We start from the raw sequence: 23,262 nt of genomic DNA on the forward strand, positions 1-23,262 counted from the left end.
AATCTGGATGTACCAGAGCGAAGTAAGTGAGATGTGCTTAAAGCTAAGTGCATCCTCAAATGCTTTGCTGGATTGAGGCCTTAGTATTCTGGTGAATATCCCAATATAGCCTAATGACAATGAATGGCAATGGCTGTTGCTTAACTTGTTTTAACAAAATTAAGCTTAATTGTTAGAGATCAGGATGTGGGCAGTCATGCCTAGTGGTTGGAGCAGGAGTCAGTAGCCAGGAATAGGAGTCCAGGGTCAGAGCCAGAGCCAGAGTCCAAATGCCAGAGCCGAAGGTCAAGAGCCAAAATCAGAATTCCGGAATTTGAGTTGAGGGTTAGGGCTGGGTTACCTTGAGTGAGACAAAGCAGGGGTAGACCTCAAGATAAGGTCTGAGGCAAGGATAGGTCTAGCTCAGAATTAGAAGTAGGAGAGCAGTGGGACTGGAACAAGATGGGAGCAAGGCTGGGACAAGCAGGAGCCATCACAGCCATGTGCAAATGCTTTGCGCAGCTGCTGAACTGTTGTTGCTGGGCTTAAGAGCTGGTCTGGCTTAAGAGGTGGACTCTTCCCACCAATGAGGTGGTGCAGCCAAGCAAGCAGCCTATGACAGGGCAGCTACACTTGTTAAGCTGCCCAGAGACTTGCTGTGCTGCAGGCTCTGAATCATTCCTGACATTAATGAGTGCATATTTGGCCAGTGTCAAGTGCTTAATATGCTCCTCAACTAAGTGTGAAATATTAAGCTCATGTTTTGTTAATAGCCTTTAAAATATTTTTCATATGAAAAGAAAGCATGTCATATGCTACCTCAATTTTCGTAACTACATACTAAGCTTACTTATCTAAAACTCTTGCAATTACAAATCTAGCCCCTCCTTCATGACTGCAGGGTCTGCTGCACAGAGGAGGGAAAAGTGTGATGTGAGGTGTGGATGGAGTGTGTGGCCACAGAACCTACTGCTATGCTGATCCTCCCACTCTACCCCTGTGATAGTGGAGTATGGAGCTAAATCAGCTGATCGGCTGAAGCAGCCTTTGTGGATTGTCTGTGCAACTATTAGACTGGCTTGTGGGAAGGGTGTCTCTCCCCTTGATCTGACCACTGCCCAGCCCGTCTACTCAAGTTGGATGTTGCGCTGCCCTTTGAAGAAGAAACAATAATTGATGTAACATAACTATTATTTAAAATTTTATTTCATTCTAAATCTTTTCAGATACTTTAATATTAAACTGGCCCTTGAAATAAGACCAGCCCCATAGTTTGAACAACTGCCTACCTACAAGGTCCCCCAGTGAAAAGCTTATTGAAAGAAAATCCAGTGCTGGGAGTTGATGTGTTCTCCATTATTCCGTTGCTTCTGGGACATTAACTAGAAAGCAGAGTTTCTGAGATTGAGGAAACCACTATCTAGTATGGAAAATATAGCTAACAATTGCACTTGGCAGGTTGCAACTACAGTAGGAATGGGCTTTTCCAGAGCAGCATATCCTTGATTTCCATCCCATCTGGTCAGAAGTATTGTGCCTTTCCAGATGTCCTTGCAGGGTGCAAAAATTAATGTTGTTGTTTGTGTACATAGGCGCAGATGACTATTTTTATGGCGGAAGAGAAAATTACTATACTCTTGGAAACTTTACTAATTCTGACTGCTTGAAGGGCCCATGTGCTGCTCCCCCCGCCCCCTCCGGTTTTTATCCCAAATGCATGTTAAGTCCACAATGAAACACTGTTTTAGCTCTTTGTACTGTCACATTGGACCCGCTTGGTTTCAGGGAAAAGTGATGATGTGCAATGTGCCTTTTTACATAATTTGTTCTACAGTAAAAATGTTAATTGTAACATGAGTCTTTTTTTGTTTACCACTTTAATATTTTTTTTCCTTTCACCCATCCGCTCTGTGAAATAAAGGCCAAGAAACGCCAGGCCTTCCTAACAGAGACGTGTGAAAACAACGTGAGAGAACTGGAGTTACTCTTGGACAGCTTTACTATGTCAAGCCAGTGGACAGCAGGTTAGTTGAAGGTATAAAATGACAGATGCATCTGTCAATGTTCCAAAGTTACTACATTGTGGGAATTCTGCAGATGCCTCTTGCATTCCCTCTTCTCAACATGCTTTGATTTGATGACATGATAAGAGCAGCTCTCACAGCAGTCAAGTGGCCTCGCTAGCTGAGAAAGGGTGACCGAATGTGGACCTGCTGTTGTCAGCCCAGAACTTGATTTACAAGTGCTGGGATCTATCTGATCGGTCAGAAAAGGGCTCACTTGCTGTGCTCTAAATCCAACTGAGAAAAAAGTCCTTACAGTCTACCTGCAAGGGGAACAGATGTTTTGACTGAACTGAGCCAAATTCTGAGGCAACCTTCAGCAACTTAAAGGTCACATATTCAAAAAGGTTATGTAGGACGCAGGATGTAACACAGTTCTCTTTATAGCATTACTTTGTGCTCTAACTATGTTACATTCATTTAATTTCAAACAACATACATATTTTTCTGATTAGTATACAAATATGAAATTGAAGATTTAGTGTCACTCTACCATATACATTATATGGTATTATCTGTAAGTGTTGTATCAAATGGAACATACTACTCTACAACTGAAATGGGGATTGAGATAAACAGGAATTATTGAGAGACACCATTAATTTGAAATCTAGTAAATTTATTTTTAAAAAGGGGGTAAAAGTAGTTTTAGGTACTACAGCAGACCGTTATTTCCCCTGCCAGGGAATGTTCTTATTTTTAAAAAAATGTTCTTCTTTCTGGTTGGTGCATGGAACATGCACATACCTGTACAAGGGAACCAGTCAAACAAAATATTCATAAAGTGCTGACAAACACACACAGTAAATGAACTGAATAAATAAAGAAATATTTTACTCTAATCTTTGTTATAATAATCTTAGGAATTACTTTTTACAAAAGTAGGTAAAACATGTTCAGAAAAGGGGTTGGTTTGTTTTTGAGTTCATGTTAAACCTAATGTGTTATGTGGTGCTATATTAATTATATCCGCATTTCTGCAATATCAAGCAACAAGATACATTGAGGGATGATGTGGCAGCCTTTCATCGATTATTTTTTCTTTACTTTCTCTGCATTTTTGGCCAAATAACATTGTGACAGGCTGATAATATCCTGAATAAACTTTACTGAATTAACTTAAACCTTAATGAATTCGTTTTAACATCTTCGGAGTTCACTCTATTAAAAATGCAATTGTGCATACATTATTGTGGAATGAATTAACTGTATGTATTTCCACGTGAAGGGTGAATGTGAGAACAACAGGGTGATGAGGCAAATGGACTCAAGTTGTAACATCTTCAAAGAGCCACCCCCATAGAAAGGTGTGCATATACTATTTCGAAGTGGATTCTCCAGGAACCACCGATTAAGAAAGGGATTTTTAGATAAATAGCCTGGCTTTAAACTAGCATATGGCCTTCTTCCTGATCCAGCAAATCCCTGGTCCACAGAGGGCCCCAATCCATAGGGTAAGGCTGAAAGGACTGGGCCAGACAGAATCCATGTTTTGGTTATGATTAATTCTAGTAATCTTATTAGCATGTGTGTAGGTTCTTTTATTGTTTTTAGTGTTTTCTCTGTAATGCTTTTTACCTTAAGAATGAAGTAGGCTTGCATAGAAATCTGTATGGTAATTTATATCTGTAGTAGTTACACTTGTATCCATGTCTAAAGAGAAAGCAAGCAGGTGTCCTTGGGCAACCTGTCTGTGCTGCGAAATGCACAGTGAAGGCAGGGAACTGTGCAGCCTAGAAATACGCCAGTCAGAAAGGAGAGAAACATGTATTTCCACCGAGAAGGGCAATGGCTGGGGATCTGGAATCCCTGAGAGTGAGTGCCCTTGCTGAACCACTATGGGGAAATACAGGTGCAGTTGTCCTGAACTGTGCCAAACGTCATTCCAGATAAAAAGCTTTGGACAGGCAAAGTTGAGTGGAAGAGCACTAGGCCCCTCTCTGATATTTCTGGGTATTCCCCAGTTTTCCCATAAAAGCATGGCTTCATCTGGAACTCTGATGCTATGACCTCCTCACCTGCACTTGGGCCAAATAAATCCTCACAGTCAGTTTTCAGGTGCATAGTGGGAACTGGTAAGAATTAATGCTGAAAGCGTCAACATTAATGGGTATTTCCCCAGAGATTCACTGGGATTTTGTGCCATTTAGAGCAGCCTTTCCCAGTCTCCTTTCAAGCCCATGGTGCCTCTCTTGCACAAAGGAGCTTTTGCAGGGTTAAAGGGAGGGGGTCGTCTGCTGCTGCTGCGAAGGGACAGTTCCTAAGCAATTTATAGTACTTTGAACAGGTTTTCCATTCTTCTCATGCCCTTGATGGTAAGTATCACAAGGAGTGAACTGATCCCATGTTTCCCTCTTAGTGGGAATTCAGTCGTTTGTTTTTAATGCGCTTTATTTACTCCCACCTTTTAAAAATAAGACCTCTAAAAATAAAATTCTTTAAAGCTTCAAAAGCAGCTGTAGAGAGTTGCTCCTCTGCAGAATAAGTCTGATTTGCTGCTGCAAGCGGGTCCTCATAGCAAACACTGAAACCTCAGAAGCGTTGTTCTAGTTTGAGGGGAGACAAACAGTAAAATTCTACAGTTTGTCTTGCAGGTTCGCCGCACTTTTCAGTTGAGCATATTGTAGTATTTTCAAAGATATTTTGCTTTCTTCCTACCTGCTTTTTCTTCTTGTATTTGTTTTTGTCTAATATTGCTGTTTCTATTAGTTCTTTCATGCCCACAAAGAGAGACTATTGCTCTGTGAATTGGACTTGCAGAAAATCTAGGACCAATACAAATAAAAAAGTTGGAGCTTTTAATACTTCCTTATGATCTAACTTAGAAACAAACTGGAAATTAGGAGAACTAGCACCATGTTATCTGCCTACTCTGCACAAATCCACAGCAAGTGCTGCATGGGCCACCAGTGATCCATGGATCACATTTTGGGAACTGCAGCATAACATCAACAAGTATTGAAGAACAAAGTACTCAAGGCCATAGGTGCTGGAACTAGGGGTGCTCCGGGTCTGTCACACCCCCTGGCTTGAAGTGGTTTCCATTATATACAGGGCTTACAGTTTGGTTCAAGGCCCTCAGCATCACCACTATAAAAATTGTTCCAGCACCTCTGCTCAAGGATTGAGAGTTGGCATAGTCCTATTAGATGTTCCTAGTGGCCAGTTACATAGCAGGGAAGGAGAATTAACTGCAGACCCACTCAGCTGATGATAAACTCCCAATGGTTGACTCCTGGAAGTGGTGCATCAGAACTTTCTCACATGGGCCATACGTGAGAGAGACTGATCTATCACATTTCTGCACCAGCTATTGCTGCTCTGTGTGAGAAGATGAGAAAAAACTGTTGCTGGAATGGATGCTTGCTCTTTTAAAGATGACCTGTGAAGGGGAAAAGAATGTGTACTTTCTTTATGATATAAAAAGAAAGGCCTCAAGGAATTTTGGTTTTTAAAGGGTATTTTGAAGACCACTTTTTAACAATATAAAAATGTCAAACACTGAGTTCTCTCTTTGTATTGGAGAACTTAAGAAGCAGTGGGGTTCTGACCTATTGAAACCTGAACAGAAGGGAAGAGAGTCTTAAGCTTTGTCTGCCTGGCAAAGTTTTACCAGTTCTACAGGTATAGTTATCCCAGCATAACCACCCATGTGGACACTTACTCCACTATAAGAGTAATTTTTTTGTTTAACTTACCCCCCTTCCAAGCGACATAACTGTAATATAAATAATAATAATAATCAGTTTAAATTCAGACCTTATCTTATACTAATATAACTTACCTGTGAAGACAAACTGTTTTAAAATGTCTTTTTTGTTTTGTTTTTAAACATCTGTTTAATTCAAACATCTGTCAAATAGTTGAAAGAAGTGCTGTTTTGTTAAAGGTTCAACAGTCCTGTCCTTTCACTTAAGGGCTGAGACGAGAGATCTTCCAGTCTCTTTGGGTTCTTCAGGGGACTTCTCTAGCAAAACGAGGCGATTTGACACTCCTGATATTTCTAAGGGCATGGCTACACTGGAAACTTCAAAGCGCTGTCGCGGGAGTGCTCCCATGGCAGCGCTTTGAAGTGCGAGTGTGGTCGTGCGTGAGCGCTGGGAGAGAGGTCTCCGAGCGTTCCTGGTAGTCCACCTCCAGGAGGGGATTAGCTCCGAGCGCTTGGAGCCTGTTTACACTAGCACTTTAAAGCACTCTGACTTGCTGCGCTCGGGGGGTGATTTTTCACACCCTGAGCCAGCAAGTTGGAGCGCTATAAAAGGTAAGTATAGCCAAGCCCTAAAATAAAAACAAGCAGGAAAAATGTAAACAATTTTTTATAAAGCAAAAAAAGTCACAAACCCAATTCCCCTTCCCCCCTTAGATCATTTTTAAAGCCAGGAAATTTAGCTGATACCTTTTCATCAATTCATCTTGTTATACTTGTACCATGTGTGGGATACTTAGAGAGATTCTGTGATTTCAGTCACAGAATTGTACTCCAGAATATCAGCTTTCGTTTAAAAATAATTTCTAGCCCATAAGGTTTTGGAGATGAACTTGTGTAGCCTGATCTATAGATTATGTATTAATTATATTGATTAATTAAAAATTCCCAGTTATCACTTTGAGGGTTGGCATGAACCAAGTGTAAACTCATGGAGTATTGCCCACCCTAGTCAGCAGAGAGCCTGAAACGATAGATTTACGTGGGGTGAACTGACCCATTCATCTCAATAAGAGCGCTGTGGAATTTGGCATTTTTCTAAGATGTCATAGTATTCCACATTTTGCAGCAGTCAGGCCCCTGATTTTATTTTCTGTCTCACGGCCCAACTGGGACCTGCCTGCAGCTTTCCCCACAAAGAGGTGATTATTGGTTTATGTTGCGTGCTCCCTGCACTGTTCCCACAGCCCCCATTGGCCTGAAACGGTGAACGGCCGAACCTGCGGATGCTGCAGGTAAACAAACCGTCCCTGCCTGCCAGCAGATTTCCCCTATGGGCCGCATGCCAAAGGTTGCCAATCCCTGGTTCAGCTTGTAGTTAGAGGGAATCGGGTTTGTAGGCTGATAGGCTGGGCTGCCTGGAGAAGAGTGCAGCAGCCAAGGCTGCAGAAGCCAGGGTGATGAGTTTCTGAAGCTGGCTACAAACTGCTGTTTCCAAGGCTTATGTGGTAGAGAAGGCAGTTCTGAGAGACTGGCCTCTTAAACAGTACTGCAGGGTCTGAAGCTTGGAGAGTGGAGTTGGATCACCTGGAAAACTCAGCAAAAAACCCATCACCCAAAATAATTAACAGATGAAAATATTGTGAGCCATAGTTTTGTATGAGTTCTTGTAGTGGTGGGAGGGATGAGCATGAACAATATTTAATGGCTATGCAAGTATTAATGTTGCTGTAGAATGTAGTGATATTGTGGAATTTAGGAGTGCTTGCCAAGTGATCCGGGCTGTGCAATACAAAGGGACTTGAATACTCTGTAATTTTCTCCAATACTGGGATTTTACATTACTTAAGCACGGTTGGAAAATTTAAGGATGGGACGTCTTTCTTAAATCTAAATAAAATCTAACCTTATCATGTATAGTCAGATTCTTCTACCCTTACTTATGTTGATTAATACCCTATGTCACAAGAACTCAGTGGGCCAGCTTGTGCAGTATTTGTGTACTCCAGAAGACACAGTTTAGTCCAGGGCTAGGGCACTGGGCTGGGACTCAGGAGATGTGATTTCTGTTCCCACTTCTGCTACTGACCTGCTATGTGACTCTGAGCAGGCACTTCTCCTGTCTGTCCCTCTGCTTCACCATCACCCTCTGTCTGTCTTAACTATTTAATTTATAAATGCTGTGGGGCAGAGATTATATCCTAGAACAGTGGGGCCCTGATTTTAGTTGAGGTGGCCTCTGGGTGTTACAGTAATACAAATAATAAAGCAAGGATGGCATATCTAGTCCATAATTTATTTTTAGTGTAATTTTTTTCTTAATGTTGAAAAAGTGACCAAAATAGACTGTGATAACGATAACCTTAGAACAGAATTATGCCCTGGGTAATGCATGCACAGTTCCCAACTCATTGAATTAACTGGAAAATTTTTGTGTTGATCATTATGCAGTATTTGGCCCTAGGATAGCATTCTCACCAACTTCTGGAAACAGAGGATAAAGCAATTTGCACTCTAAGCCCTAACGCAAATCAGCATTTGTTTTATCAAAAAGTGTGACTATGGTAATAAAGATGGGCTAAGAAATAAAAGTGAAAAGTTAAGGTATGTCTTCACTACCCGCCGGATCGGTGGGCAGCGATCGATCCAGCGAGGTTCAATCTATCGCGTCTAGTCTAGATGCGATAAATCAAACTTAAGTGGTCAAGTTGCAGTGGGGGAGGTTTAGATTGGATATTAGGAAAAACTTTTTCACTAGGAGGGTGGTGAAACACTGGAATGCGTTACCTAGGGAGGTGGTAGAATCTCCTTCCTTAGAGGTTTTTAAGGTCAGGCTTGACAAAGCCCTGGCTGGGATGATTTAACTGGGAATTGGTCCTGCTTCGAGCAGGGGGTTGGACTAGATGACCTTCTGGGGTCCCTTCCAACCCTGATATTCTATGATTCTATGACCCCCGAATGCTCTTCTGTCGACTCCTGTACTCCACCGCCACGGCACAGGCAGAGTTGACGAGGGAGCAGCAGCAGTCGACTCACCATGATGAAGACACCATGGTAAGTCGATCTAAGTACGTCGACTCAGCTACATTATTCATGTAGCTGAAGTTGCGTAACTTAGATCGATTTTCCCCCCTCCTCCCACAAGTGTAGACCAGGGCTTAGTGTGTCCAAGAGTGAAATGCCTCTTAAAGTCCTATTCTGTACTTCCTGAAATGATTAAAAGAGGGAAATTACTCTGCAAATTTCAATTTTAAAGTGGTTGTGGGCAATATTCTGATTCTGCATGCATTTGTGATGTTTCCATTGACTGCAGTTGGTGCCCCACGTGGGTATCTAAAGCCAGGCTTTCTTTAATGTTTCACAGTTGGTTAAGTGACACTTACCCTTCCATTTTTTATTAGAAAAAAATAAACTAAGATTTAAAATAGTAAAAAGTTTAGATGGGGTGCTCCTGCAACTATAGTTTTATAGAAAGTTGTGGCTGGTCTAATGGATAGGTTTAGCATACAAGACACAGTCTGTGTCCTGACTTGCTGTGTTATCCTGGAAAAGATGGGAGAAATTTAGTATCAATTGGCAACTTATAAATACGTGATCAATATAAAATTGTTCTTGTTTTCAGAAATCATTTTGAAGGCAATAATGCAAACCACTTTTGTGCATATGATCCTAGTTAAGTCAACTAGAGCAGAAGTTATAGCTTAAGGGTTTAATAAATACGTATAATATACATATAATGGATATATCAGCTTTAAGATTTGTAATTGAAACATTATGTAGGAATGCACAGACAGATAATAAAAAATCTGTGTTGTTTCCTTTTGGACTGGAATTCAAGAACATTTAAAGAGTTTTAAGACCCTTCCAAGCATAACAACGTCATGTGATCTTTGGCTCAGCAAAGGTTTGTTGAATAAGTGATGTATTACTGCATTACAAAATGCATTACAGAAGATGCCAAAATAATGCAGGAAAAGTGCAATCTACTTAACTTAATACAATATGTTTTTACAAAGTGTGTCCCTGTGCAGTGTAAATGGTGATCTGACTGAATGACATATAGACTTAATAATCACTAAACTACATACCTAAAACTGGATATAGAGTTCATTAGTTGGATGATAACTGTGAGTATTAACTGGAGATTGCAACTTTGTTGTACAACAGCTCTCATACAAGCAGTTATTTAGCTATATTTGACATGAAACTGTATGCCGTGGGGAGAACAAGGCTGCTGTTCAGTGTTCTGTATTGTCACTGTGCAGCCCTAACTAATTTTAATATCTTCCACTTTGAGAGTTCTCGGTCTCTCTGTGACTTTAAGGGCTTTATTTTCATTCTGTAATTTTTCTTCAGGCAGTCGCAAGGACAAAGATAAACCTCCAAGCCTCTCTGTTGTCCTTGAGACTTTGAGGAATACCTTGACAGATTACCAGAACAAGCTGGAAGATACATCTAATGAGGTAACATTTGCACTGTTTGGCTCCATACATATAGCCTTCGGCCTGCAACAGTATGTATTCCTCACTTGTTACAAAGGTCAAAAGATTGGGAATGTTGAGTTGACAGCTACAGATACTAAAAAGAAATAATCTCTGTCACTGCTCTTCCTCTAAACTTGTCCTATAGTAATGTTCCACTTAAATATGAAAAATATATAATCTATTTTTATTTTGAGCTGTTGAATTTCTAATTGTTTTCAGTAAACTTACACAGAAATATGACACTTTCCATTCTTCATCTAGGGCTTTAGGTAAAAGGTGACGCAAGTATTTTAAAAATGCAATGTAGTACTTGAATTTTAACATTCATTGGTATCAGGTGTGTAAATGTGAGTGCTCCCACAAGAAAAGTGAGATTATTTTCAGAGATCAGTTGTGTTCTTGATGAAGACTGGTAAATTTCATGGTTTGGGTTTTTTTTTTTTGTCATACAGAGGAAGAGATATCTGCATAATACTTTTCTAAAGGTAAAAAAGAAGAGTAACAAACATTTCTATTTTTTTTAAAAAAATGTATTTTTCATGCACTCCTAGAGGCTTTTAGTCACTGGCTGAAAAGTCTATCTTGTATTTATTTTCTTATTTATATTGCTAATGTGATTTGTTTAATCCTCTTGGGTTTAAAATGTTTTATGAATGTGTAGGTTTAAACACTGTAGAGAGCAGTTAACTACAACTTTTCAAAGTCCTTTAATTGTACATAAAATTGGCAAAGCACTGAAACGTGTCAGTATTTTATTTTTTTTCTATTCCTAAGTTTTGTCTTTTGTTTGATAAACTTATTGTTTATCCAGTCACTCATTACATTTGAAATAAATCATATTAACTTGGCTGTTTTTATTGGGGAAAAATAGTCTCCTTCAAGTCCTCTGAGATTTGTTCAAGGAGCTCAAGAATAAGTAACCACAGAAACAATTAAACTTCTCTAAACAGCAAACACTGTTAAGTCTCTGCAGTGAGATAAGATAACCAATGTGTTTAGTAGTTTATGAATCTCTTCTGAGGCCCAGGTCTGGAAGCTGAAGAATAACTAGGAGCACATTACCCACAGCGAATTGTTACTTGGGAGGATGAATGTCACATGATTCTCAGCACAGTTGAAAAGTCTACTCAGCAGGCTTTGGCTTAGTAACGTGCTTTGTTGGGAAACAGTGCCAGAGACAGCAGTGGGGAGGCCAAGGGGGTGGCTGCTAAGAAAGCAAAGAATACTCTGACAGAAAGAAGAATGAACTGTCAAGGAAAATAAATCGCAAGCTGATGACCTGCCATAAGACTTCCCAGTAGGACTGCATGTGACAGGCCCTGAAGTTGTCATGCGGAGCTAGAGACCACTGAATGCCCTCATGGTACACAGAAAGGGCAGTGTTCTCTCCTCCTTGATTTTCCCCATAAATGTCGCTACTTCTGGCTTTTTGTGCATTTTGTCCTTAGACATGTTTCGTAATAAAACTCTTTTAATATTACAATAAAACTCTCAGGGATTATCAAGGGCACCATCCAATAAAAAAAACAAACAAACTTGCTTTTGTATGTTGCGCAAAGGTTTTAGGCTTGTTTAATTCTGTTAAGTTTTTTAGGATATAGACTTATGACAGGACCCCACACATAGATGGATGTAACTAATTATTTGGCTTTACAATATATGTCTGGACCTGTTTGGTAAACTTGTGACATTATATTAGCTCTAATTTACTAAATACACATAAGAGCTAATAACTCTTAATTTCTGTAGAGCTAGTGAATATTAAAATTAGAGCATACACTTTCACATGTCTCTATGAGTTTGGAGGTTGAGTAGATGAGGTCTGGCTGGCTGAAACACAATGTGGAAAATATAGAAATAATTTTGGTAGATTGGGGAAAGCAACTAACAGAGTTGGCAAGGATTATATCAGCACCCTTGATTGAGGGAGATGTGTGGCGGCCATTTGTGAAGTGTTTACAATTTAGATGTGCTACAGAGTTCTGAAAAAAGATGTAGCTCACGAAAGCTTATGCTCAAATAAATTGGCTAGTCTCTAAGGTGCCAAAAGTACTCGTTTTCTTTTTGCGAATACAGACTAACACGGCTGTTACTCTGAAACCTATAGAGTTCTGAGCAACTCCTGGCTGGTCAGGTAGCAGCAATGACCAAGATTGCTATATTCTGCCTATACCTGATTAGAGAAGCATGGCATTTGCTTTCACATACAGACTTGGCTACTATTATTTGTGCCTTTTGACACTCAAGATTAGATTACTGTTAGACTGCTATGTCGGTCTCTACAGTGAAACTGGAAAATGAAGCTAGCACATATTGTGGCCACCTGTTTATCTGGAAGAGGGCCCATAACTCCAGTGCTCCAAGATCATCAGTAGCTGCTTGTAATGCCCTGACTAGTTTGGGATGAAGTGACTTGAGAGACTATGCCTCTCCTTGAGTTATGCTCTGCTGTTGCAATGAGCAAAAATCCGTGAGCTGGAGTCCCCTCAGTTTAAGAGGGAGGATGCTGCATGTAGGACATTTTCTGGGAGGGACCATTGACTATGAAACTTGCTTCCTGAAAGTCACTGGGAGCTCGATTTCTTAAATTTTCTGGCACACTTCAAAGACTCCCCCCAGCCCCCACCGACGTTTGAGAGTTGAGAAACCAATAGTGAATTTGGTTTGGGGTTATTACTGCTATTATTTATTTGTAATATCATTATTAATATTTAATATATCAAACTTGTTTAGTGGTAATCTGTTAAATTGTTTACAGCTGATGTCTGAGGAGTTTTCTAATACATTCTGGTTTTACATTTCTATAGGAAATATTAATTTATGTTTAAGTACCTACATAGAATCATAGAATATCAGGGTTGGAAGGGACCTCAGGAGGTCATCTAGTCCAACCCCCTGCTCAAAGCAGGACCAATCCCCAATTAAATCATCCCAGCCAGGGCTTTGTCAAGCCTGACCTTAAAAACTTCTAAGGAAGGAGATTCTACCACCTCCCTAGGTAACGCATTCCAGTGTTTCACCACCCTCCTAGTGAAAAAGTTTTTCCTAATATCCAACCTAAACCGCCCCCACTGCAACTTGAGACCATTACTCCTTGTCCTGTCCTCTTCTACCACTGAGAATAGTCTAGAACCATCCTCTCTGGAACCACCTCTCAGGTAGTTGAAAGCAGCTATCAAATCCCCCCTCATTCTTCTCTTCTGCAGACTAAACAATCCCAGTTCCCTCAGCCTCTCCTCATAAGTCATGTGTTCCAGACCCCTAATCATTTTTGTTGCCCTTCGCTGGACTCTTCCAAATTTATCCACATCCTTCTTGTAGTGTGGGGCCCAAAACTGGACACAGTACTCCAGATGAGGCCTCACCAATGTCGAATAGAGGGGGATGATCACGTCCCTCGATCTGCTCGCTATGCCCCTACTTATACATCCCAAAATGACATTGGCCTTCTTGGCAACAAGGGCACACTGCTGACTCATATCCAGCTTCTCGTCCACAGTCACCCCTAGGTCCTTTTCCGCAGAACTGCTGCCTAGCCATTCGGTCCCTAGTCTGTAGCTGTGCATTGGGTTCTTCCGTCCTAAGTGCAGGACCCTGCACTTATCCTTATTGAACCTCATCAGATTTCTTTTGGCCCAATCCTCCAATTTGTCTAGGTCCCTCTGTATCCTATCCCTATCCTCCAGCATATCTACCACTCCTCCCAGTTTAGTATCATCCGCAAATCTGCTGAGAGTGCAATCCACACCATCCTCCAGATCATTTATGAAGATATTGAACAAAACAGGCCCCAGGACCGACCCCTGGGGCACTCCACTTGACACCGGCTGCCAACTAGACATGGAGCCATTGATCACTACCCGTTGAGCCCGACAATCTAGTCAACTTTCCACCTTATAGTGCATTCATCCAGCCCATGCTTCTTTAACTTGCTGACAAGAATACTGTGGGAGACCGTGTCAAAAGCTTTGCTAAAGTCAAGAAACAATACATCCACTGCTTTCCCTTCATCCACAGAACCAGTAATCTCATCATAGAAGGTGATTAGATTAGTCAGGCATGACCTTCCCTTGGTGAATCCATGCTGACTGTTCCTGATCACTTTCCTCTCATGTAAGTGCTTCAGGACTGATTCTTTGAGGACCTGCTCCATGATTTTTCTGGGGACTGAGGTGAGACTGACTGGCCTGTAGTTCCCAGGATCCTCCTTCTTCCCTTTTTTAAAGATTGGCACTACATTAGCCTTTTTCCAGTCATCTGGGACTTCCCCCGTTCGCCACGAGTTTTCAAAGTTAATGGCCAATGGCTCTGCAATCACAGCCGCCAATTCCTTTAGCACTCTCGGATGCAACTCGTCCGGCCCCATGGACTTGTGCACGTCCAGCTTTTCTAAATAGTCCCTAACCACTTCTTTCTCCACAGAGGGCTGGCCATCTATTCCCCATGTTGTGATGCCCAGCGCAGCAGTCTGGGAGCTGACCTTGTTCGTGAAGACAGAGGCAAAAAAAGCATTGAGTACATTAGCTTTTTCCACATCCTCTGTCCCTAGGTTGCCTCCCTCATTCATTAAGGGGCCCACACTTTCCTTGGCTTTCTTCTTGTTGCCAACATACCTGAAGAAACCCTTCTTGTTACTCTTGACAGCTCTCCTTGACTCCTTTCCCCGTCATGTTAGTCCCCCAGGGGATCCTACCCATCCGTTCCCTGAGGGAGTCGAAGTCTGCTTTCCTGAAGTCCAGGGTCCGTATCCTGTTGCTTACCTTTCTTCCCTGTGTCAGGATCCTGAACTCAACCAACTCATGGTCACTGCTTCCCAGATTCCCATCCGCTTTTGCTTCCCCTACTAATTCTTCCCGGTTTGTGAGCAGCAGGTCAAGAAAAGCTCCCCCCCAGTTGGCTCCTCTAGCACTTGCACCAGGAAATTGTCCCCTACGCTTTCCAAAAACTTCCTGGATTGTCTATGCACTGCTGTATTGCTCTCCCAGCAGATATCAGGAAAATTAAAGTCACCCATGAGAACCAGGGCATGTGATCTAGTAGCTTCTGCGAGCTGCCGGAAGAAAGCCTCATCCACCTCATCCCCCTGGTCCGGTGGTCTATAGCAGACTCCCACCACTACATCAGTCTTGTTGCACACACTTCTAAACTTAATCCAGAGACACTCAGGTTTTTCTGCAGTTTCATACCGGAGCTCTGAGCAGTCATACTGCTCCCTTACATACAGTGCTACTCCCCCAAATAGTCTCCCCAACTCCCAATTGTTTTTTCTTTTCTTTTTTTCCCCAAGCTAAAGAAAACAAAAGCTTCATGTGAGAAGATGACGAAAGAAATTGACTCATCCAAACAAAAAATACGGTCTCAAAGTCAAGACCTTAAGGTATGGTTTTATGAACTGTAACTTCTTATCATAATACAATATTTCTGGTACGTCTCACTTAGATTGTATCTGCATCATAATATGTTATCTCTGTTATCTCAAAATAAGTGTGTGTATCACTTCTCTCTATTGAGTGGAATGTCAAACCTCACGTTTGTGCAAGGACATATTTCCTTATAGTGGTTGCAGCCTACAGATGACATAAGTCTACCTATGTGAACATTTCAAAGGTTACATTATTGAAGTAATATCGGTTTAAACAGATGATCTGTTCCTTGAGTAGTCCTCTTACTTCATCATTTTGTGCTTGTTTGTTCGACAAGCATAGCTCTTCTGTGTTGATGTCATCCTCAACATCTTTTTCTGCTAGATTCTTGTTCTTTATGCATAAAATGTGCATATGAAATTTATCCTCAGACATATTTTTCAGCTTAACTGTCAATTTTTCATATTTGTCACTTAATTACTCATTCACTTATTTATAAAAATACAATTCAGTTTTAAAATATTAACTTTTCTTTTTCATGTATTGGTCAGATTATTTGCTACAGAATAAAGTTTTCTAGTATTACTGGGGAAAATACAGTGTTTCACCCACATGTTAAAAAACTAGCAGACAAACAGGAGTGAGAATGTATTAATTCCACAACCTCATTGAGGGGGATAGAAACAGATCAATAGAAAGCTGAGGATGGACCTCTGTTCATCTCAGTGGCTGCACCTGTGGGAAATTTGATCACGTACATTTAGATTATATATATGGATCTCAGCTGAAAGCATTTGGAAGATTTCAGTTACAGAACTGTAAAGTTTAACGTCACGGTATGAAATGTGCAAAACTTACAGTAAAGAAAGATATCAGTGAAATGATTATGGATATTATGGCCAAACTTTGTGTATAATCCTCCAAACATTAGGTAATCCCTGACATTTGGAGAGATCTATAGGCCTAAAATACTGCTAATAAGAAATTGCTGATTGGTAAGCCAAGCACTTCTCATGGATAGCCGAAGTTCTGATTTTATAGTCTTTTTCAAATTAGAATTTGTTTTTGTCTCTCTTTTTGGGGGCTGACATCACTTTTGTAATGTGTCGTGTCTCGGTACATCAGTGACCAAGGCGCCGAAGGAAGTTCTGAGGTCACTGTTCAACTCTGTCTTCCAGCTGGCAGTGTTTTTGTAGTACTGCCAAATTTGAGTGTGGCCACTCCCAAGGTTTCTCAAATTGTTTTAGTGGAGATACACTGTTTCAATTTATTATTGAGTGACTGTGTTAGCATTCATTGGTAGTAACACAGTGGCCGTCCATTTTATTAACTGAACTCGTCCAACATTAATTAATTTAGATTCAGAACACCCCTGTGAAGTAAAGTACTACTTTCCTGATTTGAGTAGAGGAGGATACTAATGAACAATAAGATTCTGTGAGGTGCTGAGTACCAACTTCTCCCCTTGAAGTCATTAGAAGTTGAGAATGCTCAGCGCCTGAGAGGAGCAGGGCCCAAATGACTTGCCGTGGGATACACAGGAAATTGGTGACAGACCTGACAATAGAGCCCTGATTTCTGCCTCCTAGACTTTTGCTTCAGCCACAATACTTTTTTTTTTAAAGCATCCTAAAAATTCTGCAGATTTTTTTTATAATGCAAATGTCTACTGTACATGAGACAGTTATTCTACCAACTTTTTTTTTTCTCCTATTAGGCACTCTTTTGATATAGTGAACCAGGTTCTGTGCTGAGTTACAAGGTGTAAATCTGTAGAAACTCAGTTTAATGTGTAACTCAGCACAGAACCTGGCCTAGTATTTCTTCATGATAGAGCGTGCTTAAAGAAAGATGCCCAATTCTTGGATTTGAATATTTGTATTAAGAAATTATATGAAAATACAATTGTGATGAGCACCTTAGTAAACAACTGATTCTGTACTTCACAATTAGACAAACATGATTTTATGATCTAAAAATCTATAGGCAAACATTTCAACTAAATGCTTTCAATATTCAGTATTAAGTTGATTTGGTCATATGAATTTGGTGGTTTCAAAAGGTGTCAGATTTCCAGCCCTGGAAGTAGAAGTTCTCTGTTCACAGAAGAGGTAGAGCATGTGTCTCTGTTCTCACCTAGCAGGCTACCTCTTAGTGTAAAAGTCTGCTGAGATTTTGTGCTGGTTGGTACATTCGTACCAACTGGTACCATTTCTGATTGTGATTTCTGTGATATGGACACCTGTCCACTGGGAATTGAACTGAAAACACCAAAATCATTTCACATTGACCACTAAACATGAAACAAGATGATAACAGCCCTTGGTTGCTACCAGTCTGGGCTGTATTGGAACCAGTGATCTACAGAAGAAAAGTACGGTATCCTTTTACCAGAGCCACCCAGTTTCTTATGTCTACAGGAGGTTGTATCTTTACATTGTCAGATTTTCAACTGATGGATCACTGTGTACTCTCTGTAAAGAGACAAACCCAGCCCCAAAAGGAAGTAAGTTGTAACATGGAGATTTTGACTTTGGAGATGGATTAAAAAGGGAGAAAAAGGAATAATCCTGTAGGACTTGTCCTTTTGCTCTACACTTTTCCTCTACTCCCAGAGGAAAACAGTGTCAACTTTTAATTTCAGTCTATCATTAGAAGTAAGCAGATGGTTGTTTTGACAATATATCTCCATATAGACTTTTGCTTCCAAGGATACTGAACATTAGCTGAGATAATGCTATAAGGGATAAAACTGTTACCAACCTTTCAGTTTGTGTATCTATTCTGTAGGAAGTTCAGGATAACCTGGCTGATGCCAATGAAGAGTTAAATCATCTACGCACTAAGTGTGCAGACAGAGAGGCTTTAACAGGCACTTTAAAAATGGAACTACAGAATGTACTGCACTGCTGGGAGAAAGAGAAAGTCCGTGCCACGGAATCGGAAAATGAAATCCAGAAGCTTACCAGGGCTTACCAGAAGGATACTGAGGTATTACCAGAGACAAGATGACTGTCAAAAACAACCTTTATTTAATCTTAGCTTTGTACATTTACATACATCAGATGGTTGCTTTATGTCTTACCAGATGTATCAGCAAAATATGATTTTTAAGATACATATTTTGAAATGTGTATTTAGTATCTACAAAATTTTCAAGTGTCTTAATTCTCTTTCATTCCATTTTATAAAATGAGTTAACAGTTTAACCCTTCTGGTCATTTACATTTTAAAATATCTGTCTCTTAGCAAGCATTGTTTAGGGCAAATGAATTTATTTAAAGAATCATGCCTGGGGTGTACTGGGTTTTTTTTGTTACTTAGTTGAAAGTAAATATGTACATTTTGTATTTGGAATATCTTGGTGTTAATTACTGATTCAAATAGCAACCCCTCCCCCCTCCAAAAATTGCAAACGTGGAATTGAGGTCATTTTGTTCCCCACTACCAAACTAGTGTTTCCTGTGCTTCTTTGGAGTGATTGCACCTGTACATTTCATTTCAGGTGTGTGTGTGCCCAGTGCCTGAGGGCCAGAGACTTTCTCTTAGCAGTACGGATTAGGGAGGCGCATTCATCCTTAGCACTTTTGCACCACTGCACAAGGATATAAAGGGGAGATGCTTAGTCCTCCCCCTTAATTCCATCTTATCACCCATGATCGGTAGTTGGAGTGCGGCAGACTGTAGTCAGAGTTCTCCCACTTCGTGGATTTTTATCTTCCTCCTGTAAATAGTAGTACTTGTTAGTGTATGTTTTCTTTATTTTCTATTACAACTTTGAGCATCTGATTCCTAGTATACAAAGGGAACTGGTACTGGGATATTTTTCGGTCTCTGGGCTACAAGTCTTGTGTCAGCTTCAAAAAATCTGAGCTGGTGAGTGACCCTCATTCCAGGTATCTAAGGTGCCTTGAAGAGGGTCACATTTGAGTTCATTGCAAGATCTGCAGACACTTCAGATCCCAGACCAAAAAAACAAAAAAAAAAGACTGAGATGAGACTGCATTACCTCCTTATGGAGGCCACCTGCATCCACCTTCTGAACCTTTCCTCTTGGGGCAGGCCCTGAGTACTTCTACCTCTGTTAGGAGTGCCCCTCTGGACACTGCATCAGATAATAGGCGCTATTACCCTTCTCTGGTGCTGAAGAAGAAGCACAGAGCATCAAAGCAGCATTCCCTGAAGAAGCCAAGCTCCTCTAGAAGTTTGAGGTTCCCTGTACTGTCCACTAGTAAACCACTGGGAGATAGAGTATCCTCTGGAAAGAGGTACTCCCTGATACTGATTTTCTTCGCAAGAATTGTCAACTCCAGCTCATCGAGGATTGTCAACCTCCACTGCAGTTCTCACCCCTTTGATGCAATAACAGCATCATCATGGAAATATCTTGGTATGGAAGGCACTGGAATTATATATAGCACCATGGGACCTGCTCTTCCTCGTGACGCTGGATTCTCCAGTAGTACAGGAGACAAAACAGCTAGTAACAGCTGGTCCTCGGGCCCTGTCTGAGACAAGTTCAGTCTTCAGTGCCATGGCGACATCTTCATACTATCCAGTGATTCCTCATCCAGTATAGTCCAGAGGTAAACCCATCATGTTGTTCCCTGTACTGACATCTCTGGAGAGACATCTTAGCACCTTGGCACCATCTGATACAATATCTCCATGGTCAGACAGCTCAGGGTCCTTCTTGGAGTCTAAGATCCTAGTTCGTATGGCCCTAGCTCCTGGGAGAGAAGGAGACACCTTTCTTGTGAGGATTCCACTTCTGATACCCCCTGGATTTTCTGAGACTCATATCCTTGGGATGGTCATGACTGGGGTTCTATGGCTGACTGAAACCCATTCATTGGGCTTGCCTCCCGACACCAGATCCTCCCCGGTACCTTCTTCATATAGATCCCCAAGCAGACACAAGGTTAGCTCCCATGAAGAGGCCCATGATGTTATCCCCAGTATACCAAGCCAGAACCTCAAGACCAGCCTCAGATTTTAGAACCTCAATCTTCTTTGCACTTTTCTTCATCTCCTGACAAGGGTGTGGAGTCTGAGGTTTCTTCACCTGTTCAGGATCACTACAGGGCCTACCTAAAGAGAGTAGCTGCCTTGATATTCAGGAGAATTCCCATAAGCTGGTGGACATACAGGGTTGGCTCTACCTATAAACAGAGCCATTCTAGAATTTACAAAATATTTGTGGCAACTGCCATCCTCTCTGTCTCTGACAGCTAAGAAGACAAAGGGAAGGTACTATGTCCCTTCTCAAGCTATGCACATTTTTACACCCATCCTTCTCCAGGCTCCTTAGTTGTCTTGGTAGTGAATGAAAGAGTGCATCAGGAATTGCCTTCTATCACAAAGGACAAAGATGCAAAGAGACTAGACCTTTTCGGTAGAAAGATTTATTCCACAGCTGGCCTACAGTTTTTTTAATGCTAAGTAGCAAAATACTGGCCAAATACAACTTCTCTTTCTGGGACAATGAAATGAAGTTCTAAGACAAATTGCCAGATGATGCCAGGCAGGAATTCTAGGTTATTTTAGAAGAGGGAAAACTGGTGGCTAGGACCTCTCTGCAAGCTGCCTTTCATGGGGCAGATTCAGCAGCCAGAGCATGGCATCTACAGTAACTATGCACAGATGTTCATGGTTTCAATTGTCTGTGCTCCCGCAGGAGGTCCAGCAGACTATCCAGCATCTCCCCTTTGAAGGTCCTGCCCTGTTCTCATAGAAGACAGATGATAAGCTCCACAAACTCTAGGATTTGAGGGCGATGCTGAAATCATTGGGAATTTATACTCCTTTCCTTAAAAGAAAGCAAATTCTATCCTCCGTCTCTCCAGAGGTACCCGCTTGTCCTGCCTAAACAGCCTGACCATTCTGGGAAAAGGGAGGAAAAACCAGAGGAGGAGATGCCCACCACCTCAGTTTTCTTCTACTGCAGGTTCTTTGAGACAGTTGGGAAATCCCCAAGCAGTCTGTTTGAGTTTCTTGTCAGGGACAGAGTGCCAGATCATTATGTGCCAGTTTCTCCCTCCTCGAAGATTATCCCACTTTCATACATGCTCAGACCCATATTATTATGGATAGATGGGTTCTAAGTACTTGGGGTCAGGGATACACTTTGCAGTTTATTTCCAACCCTACCTCCCATCCCCCTTCCCTATCCGTCTGAGGGACCAGTCTCACGAGGCTGTCCTCCTCCAGGACGTCCAGTCTCTCCTTGATTTGGCAGCTATGGAAGAGGTTCCCCCTTTCCATGGAGGGAAAGGCTTCTGTTCACATTACTTTGTGATTCAAAAGGCGGTCTCAGAACTATCCTAGACTTGCAAAATTTTAAACAAATATATACAGAAAATAATTTTTTCATGGTCAACCTAACCTCCATCATCGCCCTGGATCCTGACAACTGGGTACACTGCTCTCAATCTGAACGATGCACGTTTCCATGTTGCTATCCATTTAAGCCACAGGAGACTCCTAAGACTTCTGGTCAACAACACCCATTATCAGTTTATGGTCCTGCCCTTTGGCCTGGCTGCTGCCCCATGAGTATTTACAAAATGCATGGCAGTCGTGGCTTCATTCTTACGGAAAGCAGACATGCAAGTATTTCCTTACTTGGACAACTTGATGGTAAGAGCAAAAACAAAAGGAGTACTTGTGGCACCTTAGAGACTAACCAATTTATTTGAGCATAAGCTTTCGTGAGCTACAACTCACTTCATCGGATGCATACTGTGGAAAGTGTAGAAGATCTTTTTATATACACACAAAGAATGAAAAAAATACTTCCTCCCCCCCGCACTCTCCTGCTGGTAATAGCTTATCTAAAGTGACCACTCTCCTTACAATGTGTATGATAATCAAGGTGGGCCATTTCCAGCACAAATCCAGGGTTTAACAAGAACGTCTGGGGGGGACGGGTAGGAAAAAACAAGGGGAAATAGGTTACCTTGCATAATGACTTAGCCACTCCCAGTCTCTATTCAAGCCTAAGTTAATTGTATCCAATTTGCAAATGAATTCCAATTCAACAGTTTCTCGCTGGAGTCTGGATTTGAAGTTTTTTTGTCGTAATATAGCAACTTTCATGTCTGAAATCGTGTGACCAGAGAGATTGAAGTGTTCTCCGACTGGTTTATGAATGTTATAATTCTTGACATCTGATTTGTGTCCATTTATTCTTTTACGTAGAGACTGTCCAGTTTGACCAATGTACATGGCAGAGGGGCATTGCTGGCACATGATGGCATATATTACATTGGTGGATGTGCAGGTGAACGAGCCTCTGATAGTGTGGCTTATGTTATTAGGCCCTGTGATGGTGTCCCCTGAATAGATATGTAGTCACAGTTGGCAACGGGCTTTGTTGCAAGGATAGGTTCCTGGGTTAGTGGTTCTGTTGTGTGGTATGTGGTTGCTGCTGAGTATTTGCTTCAGGTTGGGGGGCTGTCTGTAGGCAAGGACTGGCCTGTCTCCCAAGATTTGTGAGAGTGTTGGGTCATCCTTCAGGATAGGTTGTAGATCCTTAATACTGGGAGTGGCTAAGTCATTATGCAAGGTAACCTATTTCCCCTTGTTTTTTCCTCCCCCTCCCCCCCCCCCCCAGACGTTCTTGTTAAACCCTGGATTTGTGCTGGAAATGGCCCACCTTGATTATCATACACGTTGTAAGGAGAGTGATCACTTTAGATAAGCTATTACCAGCAGGAGAGTGGGGT

The 23,262-nt window shown here is 41.4% G+C and overlaps 1 protein-coding gene across 22 annotated transcripts in view; it reads left to right on the forward strand.

Annotated features, from left to right (window-relative positions):
- CCDC171 (coiled-coil domain containing 171) overlaps positions 1-23,262 on the forward strand; it is a 262,059-nt gene that overhangs the window by 72,343 nt on the left and 166,454 nt on the right. For 21 of the 22 annotated variants that reach the window (XR_012668627.1, XM_075128797.1, XM_075128798.1 and 18 more), the window contains 4 exons: positions 1,901-2,003; positions 10,045-10,151; positions 15,460-15,549; positions 18,326-18,526. Coding sequence is in view for 21 of the 22 variants with exons in the window: in XM_075128797.1 (XP_074984898.1) it covers positions 1,901-2,003; positions 10,045-10,151; positions 15,460-15,549; positions 18,326-18,526 (501 nt within the window). In the remaining variant the exon portion in view is untranslated. The remainder of the gene's footprint in view (positions 1-1,900; positions 2,004-10,044; positions 10,152-15,459; positions 15,550-18,325; positions 18,527-23,262) is intronic. The other variant, XM_075128802.1, reaches the window with a different exon arrangement.

Source organism: Caretta caretta, chromosome 5 (genome assembly GCF_965140235.1).
Source record: "Caretta caretta isolate rCarCar2 chromosome 5, rCarCar1.hap1, whole genome shotgun sequence".
Taxonomy (NCBI): domain Eukaryota; kingdom Metazoa; phylum Chordata; order Testudines; family Cheloniidae; genus Caretta; species Caretta caretta.